Source organism: Myotis davidii, unplaced genomic scaffold (assembly GCF_000327345.1).
Source record: "Myotis davidii unplaced genomic scaffold, ASM32734v1 scaffold461, whole genome shotgun sequence".
Taxonomy (NCBI): Eukaryota; Metazoa; Chordata; class Mammalia; order Chiroptera; family Vespertilionidae; genus Myotis; species Myotis davidii.
In genome coordinates this window covers 606,216-616,580 of record NW_006295825.1, presented here as the reverse complement: position 1 = coordinate 616,580, position 10,365 = coordinate 606,216, and the positions used below count along the sequence as shown (strand labels likewise).

General features: G+C 43.8%; 3 protein-coding genes across 4 annotated transcripts in view; 1 reads left to right on the top strand and 2 right to left on the bottom strand.

Moving 5' to 3' along the window:
- SNAPC5 (small nuclear RNA activating complex polypeptide 5) overlaps positions 1-134 on the bottom strand; it is a 3,667-nt gene extending 3,533 nt beyond the window's left edge. Inside the window, exon 1 of the mRNA XM_006770754.2 lies at positions 1-134. This exon is cut by the window's left edge and continues 6 nt beyond it. Within this exon, the coding sequence (XP_006770817.1) occupies positions 1-82 (82 nt within the window). The 5' untranslated portion in view covers positions 83-134.
- A 1,543-nt stretch (positions 135-1,677) lies between these two features.
- On the bottom strand, positions 1,678-6,765 carry RPL4 (ribosomal protein L4). Its single transcript, XM_006770753.2, has 10 exons — positions 6,691-6,765; positions 5,044-5,215; positions 4,737-4,843; positions 4,244-4,382; positions 3,689-3,813; positions 3,092-3,221; positions 2,672-2,828; positions 2,290-2,373; positions 2,073-2,193; positions 1,678-1,991 (listed from the first exon to the last, which is right to left on the bottom strand). The coding sequence occupies exons 1-10, from the start codon at positions 6,691-6,693 to the stop codon at positions 1,761-1,763; spliced, it is 1,269 nt and encodes a 422-aa protein (XP_006770816.1). The 5' UTR covers positions 6,694-6,765; the 3' UTR covers positions 1,678-1,760.
- A 474-nt stretch (positions 6,766-7,239) lies between these two features.
- The window catches only part of ZWILCH (zwilch kinetochore protein), a 37,686-nt gene continuing 34,560 nt past the window's right edge, over positions 7,240-10,365 (top strand). The window contains exon 1 of one of the 2 annotated variants that reach the window (XM_015568473.1): positions 7,240-7,317. In XM_015568473.1, coding sequence (XP_015423959.1) covers positions 7,265-7,317 — 53 coding nt within the window. In that variant the 5' untranslated portion in view covers positions 7,240-7,264. The remainder of the gene's footprint in view (positions 7,318-10,365) is intronic. The other variant, XM_015568476.1, reaches the window with a different exon arrangement.

Genomic DNA, 10,365 nt, shown 5'->3' with positions numbered 1-10,365 from the left:
GGTTCAGCTGGTCGTGCAGTGCCGCCTTCAACCGGAGCAGCGTCTCCTCCTCCTTGCGCAGCTCCTGGAGCCGGCTCAGCATCGCGTCTCCACAAGCCCTGGCGGCTGGGCGCTCTGTGATGACGTCACCGCGCCCGCGTTACCGGAAACGGAACAGCAGGCCGGCTGCACGTGCGCCCGAGCGCTTCCTGCCCGCTCCACCCAGCATAAAGGAGGGGTTTCAGGTTATAAAAACTAGGCTGGAGTAATGAGCAGGATTCCTAAAGCACAGGCCGTTGGAGCCATAAAGAATCTGAAGGTGAAAATGCTGAAGTATCGCCCTAGCCGGTTTTGCTCAGTGGATAGTGGCGGCCTGCAGAGTCCTGTTTGATTCCGGTCAAGGGCTTGTATCTTGGTTGCAGGCTCCTCCCTGATCTCACGTTTCTGTCTTTCCGTCTCTTCCACTCTCCCTAAAAATCAATGCAAAAACATCCTCCGTGAGGATTAACTAAATAAAAGCTCAAGTAGCGCCCTTGACCTGGTTCTGTTGGTTGAAGCATTTACCAATACACCAAAAGGTCGTGGGTTCGATTCACGTCAGGACATACCTAGGTTGCTGTTTGGTCCCCCCGTTGGGGGCGGGCCCGGTGTGTGCATGCTTATGGGAGGGAACCCATCCATGTTTCTCAAATTGATAAACATTGTAGGGTAAGGATTAACAATAAAGCTCGTGTCCAGCTGCAAATGCTTCAGGTGGGCCAGTACTCCCACTTCCAACGTGATGTCACAATGAAGTGGTTAATGAAAATGCACAAATCCTACAATGCATCTTTTAAAGCAGGGACTTACACCACCAGCATTTAGCACAGGTGCAAGTGCCTTACAGCTTTTGTAGACCAAGATTCCATTTTTAAATGTTTCCCAGTATGTCGGTGCAAATTAGACCATGAACATAAGCAGCTAACAATATTGGGGGTGGTGTCTTTAAATACTAGGAAACTATCTCTTGAATATGCAAATTGGGAGTATCATACATCAACCTTGCTATGGATCTTGATTCCAATGGGAGAAAAATCAAGATCCAGCCATGAGTCAACTCTAGAGTGGTTAAGACATTCAGTGACAAAAAGGTTTAGAAAAATAACATGCTTGTGCGTACATTTTTTCTGCACCATGCTTATCAAATCAATGTATTCATTCCTTAGTAAAACTGAATACACAAGTGGTTCTGAAAAATACTTCTGGCACTTCCCCCCGAGCCAAAATGTAAGAGGGTGGCAAACACCCTCCAACAGTGTTCTATCAGTGGGTTGCAACAAGAACACTTCTGAGAACATGCTTCTTACCGCTGCACCTCAAAACATATTCTGATTCTGCCCTCTTGTGGTTACTGAAAATGTCCTAACTTTATGTAATTTTTGTAAGGTTTTTTTTTTGGTGGTGAGGGATGGCTAACTCTTAACAGCTTCTATATATTTAAGATAAGTCTCTCAACTATTGCTTTCTCAAGACATCACTTACAAAATGGGTTTTACATCTGGATTTATGGAACATCCCTCTTTTCATTCAACAGCATAAATTTTGTATAAACCCAATGCTCCATTGTAGACCAGACTAACAAAAGACTGAAAGTACGGAGAACAAAATGTCTATTAAAAAAAAATTGTAACCAAGATTCACAAAACAAATGCAACAAGTTGTTTCTCATTGCCTTTGATCATTTTTATTCAAAATCAGCTGTCCAAAGTGACTTGACCGCTATGGAATAATCAAATGTAAGTTTATGCCACAGGCTTCTTTTCTTCTGTGGTGGGTTTCTTTTCTGCCGGCTTCTTCTCAGCTGCTGGCTTCTTGGTAGCTGCAGCCTTTTTCCCCACCAAAGGCTTCTTCTGCTTCTTCAGGCCAACAGCCTTCTTTCCTTTCTTCCCGACCACAGGCTTCTTGCCTGGAACCCCCTTCTCATCTGATTTGGCTTCTAGTGCTGCTGCTGCTCTATCCACCCGAAGCTTGTGCTGCAACAAATTAAGAAGAAAATCTAAGAATCAAATTCTCTAAAAAGGTATCCTCTATGCAAAAGCCAAATCATCGCTTACGTTCTTGGCGTGACGAAGAATGGTGTTCCGGCGCATAGTCTTTGCATATGGGTTTAGCTTCAACATGATTCTCAGGTTTTTCAGTGGATTCTTCTTCAGGACTCGGCGGTGAATCTTCTTGCTATAAAAAGGTAGACACTATATTAACATTTTATTTACATTAAAAATAACCAAGTATATTGAGGTTGGGGCAAGAATTACTATATCACAACTTTACCGTGGTGCTCGGAGGGCTCTTTGGATCTCTGGGCTTTTCAAGATTCTGCTCAGGTCCGTATTGAGCATCTTGTGCATGGGAAGGCTGAAAGAAAAACCAAGGTGTTGAAAATAGATGCCCAATCTTATTTCTCATGTGATTAACATGAACCTCAACAGAAGATCAAGTTTTAACCATTTAAAAGCTCTCCAGAATTCAACTGAAATTTCCAACTACACTACCACTTCTGAGAGTATCTTACCATTTCAGTATATTACATCTGTATCTAAAGGGAAATAGCAACAAAGCAATCCATTATTTAGAAAACAAGAAAACCAATTATGAATGTAAATATCCATAATATAAAAATTTATGTTCAGTTTATAAACGTAAGAACACTCACTTGTAATTACTCTTGAGGGAGGCAGCTCTACGCCAAGTGCCATACAGCTCATCTAACTTGCGGAAAGCACTTTCAGTCCAAATGCAGAAACGGCCCACATGCCCTCCAGGTGCAAGTTTCAAAATGTTCAGTTTGCTTACATTAAGCAGAGTAATTCCTTTTAAAGAGAAAGGAGAATTAAGGGGCATATATTTAAAAAGAAACATCCTTATGGCTTATGTGCTAGATAAGACCTTAGAACTATCAACTATGAAGTTTCAACCATTAACTGTACACTCACTCATTCAGCCAAGAATCAGACATTCCACAAAATCATGTGCTTCAGAAACACGGACCATTAAGTGGAATCTCATCATAATAAAAGCTGAGTAAGCATGCATAGTATGGGCAATCAAAATACGTAGGCAATACAAGAATTACCAGGGATGTTTCTGAAGGCTTTGATGATACCGTTGTCCTCATTATAGATGATACAAGGTCCCCTGCGCTGGATACGACGGCGGTTTCTCATTTTGCCCTTGCCAGCCCTCATTCGCTGAGAGGCATAGACCTACAATGTGAGAAGCTTTAGTATTCTGATTAAGATGATCCCAATCACATATTTTGTTACAAAACACCATTTTATAAATAAAACTGAGATAAAAATGACTTCTGTAACACTAAAACACAGTTACAAATAGCAGAATCCAAACTCCAGTATTGTGACCCACTGTGTAACATCTCCATCAATGATAGACTACATATAGACAATGGTACACTGCATTGCCTAACTGCATAATAAGCAGGCTACATACCATCTAGGTTTGTGTAAGTGCTTTATGATAATCACGTAACAAATCACCAACAATGCATTTCTCAAACGGTGTCCTTGTTAAGCAGTATCCGACTAAAATATGGTTCCAGAGTCCTTGTTCCTACATCCAGGATGTAGTTAATACTGTCGTTCAATCTTTTCAAAAAAATTCTGACAAATTTGTGAGGACTACCAAAACCTATAAATGTGTTCATTAAACCTACCTTTTTTATATCATTCCAGGCCTTAAGTTTCTTAAGAAGCAAAACAGCCTCCTTGGTTTTCTTGTAGCCTTCAACTTTATCTTCAACCACCAAAGGAAGTTCAGGAACTTCCTCAATACGGTGACCTGACAAAGCCAATTAACACTGACCTGGTTACCCTGAACTTTTGAAAAATTGAGCAGCACTTTATATAACCCACAGAAGCAAAACAGTATACAAATTGCAAAATCAGAACTTCCACAAATATCATGTGTTTCAGAAACACGGACCAATGAAGTGGAATCTCATCATTTTGACAGGTAAAAGTAGAATAGGCAACGTGAAGTTAAAATGGTAAGTTTCTAGTATGCTAAATCACTGTATTTAAAGCACTTCGCCAGTTACATAGCACTCACCAATGACTGATTTGTTAGAATTAGTATGTAATAATAAATTTAGTCAGGCACTCTGGGATGAATAGTTTACATGTTATTATTAACATAATGAAGAGGTACAGGTGAAGGATGGGAAAAGTGGGTATTTGTTATCACTCCTACAATTCAAAATATCACAAACCTTTAGACATGACCAGCGCTGGTAAGGCCGAGGCAGCAAGGGCAGAGCAGATGGCATATCGTTTCTGTGTTGTGTTCACTCTGCGGTGCCAACGGCGCCAGGTTTTGGTTGGTGCAAACATGCGGCCCCCACGACACATCTATTTTTCCCAGTTAAGAATCACATTTCTCAAGTATTAGGGGGAAGAGATTGTCTTGCTCAGTAAGAATTTTCGTCACCCTTCTGAACCAGCTGACTGACAGCAGGCAACTGTCGCTGAGAACAGAGTAGGACGCAAATTACGACATCATTGCAAGGAAAACTTTCTCTAACGGCCAGCACTTATTGTCTTTAGTATTTAACAAAAAACCTTCCAGATTCCAAATCTGTCTAGTTATCTGGATGCTATTAGTTTTTTGGACAAAAATATCTTCAAACTAGCATGAAGAAACCAGGTCTAGTCTGCTGAATTCCATGACGGCTGACCAGTCTAGGCAGTGACCACAAAGGATACATTTCCAAAAGCACCCTGGCCAGAACGATGAGTTCCACCACCTCGGACTCTGGGAATTCGAGCCACAGCTCTGCCAGTACCCCAGGACTCGGCACTGGTTTGATGACCTGAAATTGGGAAAGAAATAAAAGTTTTAGCTACCCAACCATACCACTGTGACTATTATGCATAGCAGCAAACAGCATCAGAACATCCAGGAAAATCATCTGATTCAGAAACACGGACCAATGGAGTGGAATTTCATCACTACTGTTTAAGCAGCTCTTAAAAGTATCAACCAATAATGATAAAAGACCTAAATCCATACCTGCCAATTCACTGACAGCATAGGGCTGTCTATTGTTTTTGCGCAAGTTGGTGTGAACAAAATTCACAATATCTGGTCGAATGGGAGCCTTGAAGACAGCCGGCAAAGTGACATTTTTGCCAGATGTTTCCCCCTTTTCAGAGTACACGGATATCAGTGGACGAGCACACGCCTGGGGAAAAGGAAAAGATATTTATACCAACAAGCAATGTCAGAAGCACTCCTCTTATGTGCCAACAATTCCATTAATTGCTCAGTTACAAAAAACGAGTTTGGTGGGGTAGGCATCCCTTACAGCTAAAACAAAGGCTACGTCACCAATACACCAAGTCTGCTAACTCAAACAAAGATTAGTATGTCTTGCTCAGGAAGAATTTTCGTCACCCTTCTGAACCAGCTGACTGACAGCAGGCAACTGTCGCTGAGAACAGAGTAGGACGCAAATTACGACATCATTGCAAGTAAAACTCTTAACAACGATTAGAATCAAGTTTTGCCACATATAAGAGAATGGCTTATCGTCGAACTTTCCAACCAAAGTTTACAAAGCAAAATGATCAAAACTCTATTTTAAGGCTTGAAAACGTTAAAACCACTATCTAGACATTTTCACCCCAGATGGTAACAAACCTTGTCTACCACAACTCTACTCTCCCAACTGTTTCATTCTTGCCCGCTTCATCCCGCTCTAAGCACCTCTCCCAAAATTTACTGGAGTAAAAACACTGGTTGTTCCGTTTTGCTCCACCTTCTCCAAAGACTTATCACCTAGCTCTGAGGTTGGCCCCTAGACAATATGCGCAGCCTCACCCCCATCTTCTCTAAAGAGTAATGATCCCTCTCCTACCTGCGTCTTCTCCCCAGACATTAGCAGGCGTCCTCACCTCCACAGGGAGGCCCCACCTCCCTCGGATGTCTGTTTAAAGCCCAACGACCGCCTCCTTCCCCGTTCCTCATGCCCACAGCTCTCACTACCACCGATCGGTACTGTATTTACACCTAACTCAACCACGGTCCAAACATCAGACCGATAGTTTTTTGGCCCATTTTGTTCACTCAACTCCCCATGCCCAGCACACTACATAGTATATATAAAAACATTCTTTGTGGGAACGCGGTACATTTAACATTTGCCGTGCAACGAGCTGGCTGACAGCGAAAACATTTAGGGGACACCGAATAGGATCAGAATGATTCTGATAGTGGCGATTCTTAAGGCGAACATACGGGAATTCAGAAAAACTCTCTTAACAAAATCTCTTAAGACGGAACATTCCGTACTAATCAGCACATGGAGATCTAGGGCCTAAAATTGACTCTCTCCCCACCGTCCGTCTTAGGACCCAACAACTTCCAAGTCTTCCGCAGAGCTCGTGCTAAGAACAGAAAGCTAGAATGCCGAAGACCTCTGCGTCTGAGAACGCCTGGTGGCCTGGGCCGCTTCCAGGGCGCCCGCGCCGGAGGCCCACGTTGCCTCCAAGATGGCTGCCCCAGAGCCGCACTACCCGGTTTCCCGCAACACACAGGCGCACTCGGTCCTCTCCTTTCCCTTGCGTTCCCTCCTGAAAACTTATGTTCGGAACCCCCGACCCATCCCTGCCAGGCCCGACAGCAGGGGAAAGCCCAGCCGACAGAACTTGCACTCACCATGGCGGGGAGAGGAGAAGACCACGCTCCTCTCTACCCGGCGGCTCCCACAGGAAAAGGAAGTGCCTGTCACTCCCTCGTTCTATATGTCACCTCCGACTCATTCCCCACCCAGCTCCGCCTCAGGGCCAATCCAGAGACACACATATCTCTCTACCACTCCTAAAAAATAAAAAATAGCACGTTATTTGTTAATCTGAGTCAAATGACGGTGTCTATTGACTTCTAGAGTCAACAATAGCGTTTAGAAACCGGGGACTCCTTTTGGCGGAATAATCCCGAAGTGGGCGTGGCCAAATCTCGCGAGATGAGGTGTCTTCCTTGCAATTACTGTACCGTATTTTAACTTTTTCTTAGGGAAACGAAAAGTTATTGGGAACATTTTTTTAAAAAAAGCTACTGGGAAGAAGAAATCCAATGTGTGCTTGAAAGCAATAATTTCACTTGTGAACTAATGGGACCTGCAGCGGGCGGTGGAAGTAGTCCCGGCGGGGGCGGGGTCAGGCGCCGGGCTTCCGCCTCCCGCGCGAAGTTTGGTTTGGAGGCCTGAGCTCTGCTGTTAGACGGCGGCGGGATGTGGTCGCGCATAAACCGGGCCGCCGAGGAGTTTCACACGCGTCTCCTGCAGTGAGTCGTAGCTCCTGCTGTTGGTTAGGTTGCGAGGACAGCGTTACTCCCCCGGGGTATCTATATGCCCTCCAAGCCTCTTGCCGCAGCCATGGGGATCAGCGCCTTGTCCGTTCTCGGTGGCGCGTACGTTATCCTGAGCTTCCCTGGGCTCCGGTGGTTCTCCGCCCCAGTGTGGCCCCGTGGTGTCGTTTAGGAGGAAATAGCTGTGCGTTATCGATCGTGGTGGGAAGTGACAAGTTTTCCAAGAGGCACCGTATTCATTCGGGTAATGCACACGCCTTGCAGGATGGTGGAGGCACTTTTCCTGTGTATGGAAAACCAGGTGTTGGCACCCTTCACCCGTGCAAAGCCTGGCCGGTGTGAAACTTACTGCTGTGTAGCCTCTTCGAGATAGTTACCATGTGAGCCACGGTTATGATAACGTGTTGGTGTGTTGGCATTTTAACGTACCTTTATGTCACTGTGCTCTAAGATAGCATTTTATTCTTTTTTTAAGATATATTTTCATTTATTTCAGAGAGGGAATCATTGATCGGCTGCCTCCTCCACGCCCCCTACTGAGGATTGAGCCGGTAACCTGGGCCTGTGCCCTGACGGGGGCATTGAACCCTGACCTCCTGGTTTATAGGTCAACGCTCAACTACTGAGCCACACCGGCCGGCGGCATTTTATCCTTATAGTGAAGTGATAGCACCCAAGGGGACTCCGTCTAGTCCTGCATCCGACCCAAAAACGGAATCCAGGAACCCTCAGATTGGAGCGTGCATCAGACTCACCTGGAGGGTTGTCAAGACAGCTTGCTGGGCCCCAGCTCCAGGGTTTCTTATTTACATAGTAGGTCTGGGTGGGGCCGAAGAATTTGCCTTTGTAGCACATCACAGGTGAAGCAGATGCTGCTGGCCTCACACCCTTTGAGAACCGCTGGTATAATCTCGCCTCTTGTTTTCTAAATTCTATACATTTTCATTGTTTATTGCTTTTTTCTGCTTACAAAAGTGGTTATTCTTGTCAATTTTTTGATCATTATAGAAAGAACACTAGCTTTTTAAAACTAACAATGTCTTGGATAGCTTCCAGTCAGAGTGCCTCTAGATCTCTTTGTTTTTATTAATGGCTATATACTATTTCATTCTGTGGTTTGAGAAATATACACATGCTTGAGAAATTATGGCTGAATGATTGACGGTCATCTCTGAGTTGTATATTAAAGACAGACATCTTTAAGTCATAGTCTTGTCCAAGTGGCAAAAGTGAATCAGTCTCAAGCTTATATTTCCCGTTTTATTTCAGTAAATCATAGAGTAGATCAAATAATAAGTGGTGCCCTGAAACAATTCCACTGGGTTCCTTTAGGACACTAACGATTCTTTGCTCACTCTGGCCAGTGTGACTCGGTGGGTTGTGTGTCCTCCTGTGCACTGAAGGGTTGCCTGTTTGATTCCTGGTCTGTGCGCATGCCCAGGTTTAGGGCTCGATCCCTGGTGGGGGGTGTGCAGGAGGCAGCCAAGGATCCATGTCTCACTCTCAAATCGATGTTTCTCTCTCTCTCTTCCTCTTCCTTTTTCTCTGTAAAAATCAATTAAAAATCTTAACACAAAAGAATCTTTCCTCTTTCAGAGCATATAGCGGGGCTGATGTGCATTTTGGTATGTTAATGGTTTATAGTTTTACATGCTTTGAAATCACTATTTTAAAATTCTCTTGACTGATTAACAAAAACATTTTTTTTATTACAAAAATACAAAAAACCCTGGCCAGCTTGACTTGGTGGTTAGAGTGTCAGTTGAGCACGAACGGCCATGGGTTCGATTCCTGGTCAAGGGCACGTACCTGGGTTGCAGTTTTGATCCCCAGCCCTGGTTGAGGTGCATGCAGGAGGCAACCAATCAATGTATCTCTCACATCAATGTCTGTCTGTCTCTTTCCTCCCTCCCTTCCACTCTCCAAATATCAGTGGACAAAATATCCTCTGGTGAGGAATAACAAAACAAAAAAAGTTAAATTCTCTTGACTGAAATGATAGAGTTTTGTGCTTACATTGTTATTTTATTATTATTATTGTTTTTGTTGTTAATCCAAAAATTTCCATTGATTTTTAGAGAGAGTGGGAGAGGAAGAGAGAAACATTGATGTGTGAGAGACACATTGATTGGTTGCCTCCCACATGTGGCGGTGGATCTAGCCTGCAACTGAGGTATATGCACTAGACTGGAATTGAACCTGAGACCCTTCAGTCTGCAGGTCAATGCTCTAACCATTGGGAAACCAGCTAGAGCTAATGTAATCAAATTTACTAATTTTTAAAAAATATATTTTATTGAGTTTTTACAGAGAGGAAAGGAGAGAGATAGAGAGTTAGAAACATCGATGAGAGAGAAACATCGATCAGCTGCCTCCTGCACACTCCCCCCCCACTGGGGATGTGCCCGCAACCAAGGTACATGCCCTTGACCGGAATCGACCTGGGACCTTTCGGTCCGCAGGCCGACACTCCATCCACTGAGCCAAACCGGTTTCGGCACAAATTTACTAATTTTTTATAGTTTTTTTGTAATAGCTCATAAAATTAGAGGGAGGATAGATGTTACCATTTTAGCTGTAGAAATCGAAGGCCTGGGTCCCTTAAAATAACTTTTCTGTGGTGGCCCACTGATTCATTGGCAGATCAAAATCCAGTCATTTTTACTTCCCAAAAGTCATGTGGTAAATTACATTTTAATAGTAACTAGACATGTATTTTTAAAAAGAGTAGAGCTGCCTCTTAGAAGCATTTGTGCCCAATTGTGGGCAGCAGTCTATTAATCTCTACTATATCTCTTTTTTCTATTTCTTCTACTTTTTTTTTTTTATTAATTAAATCATTATTGTTCAGATTATTACATTTGTTCCTCTTTTTCCCCCTGTAACTCCCCTCCACCCAGCTTCCACTCCACCCTCCTCCCTCACTCCCCACCCACTGTCCTCATCTATAGGTGCAGGATTTTTGTTCAGTCTCTTCCCGCATCCCCCTCACCCCTTTCCCCCCCAAGAATCGCCAGTCCACTC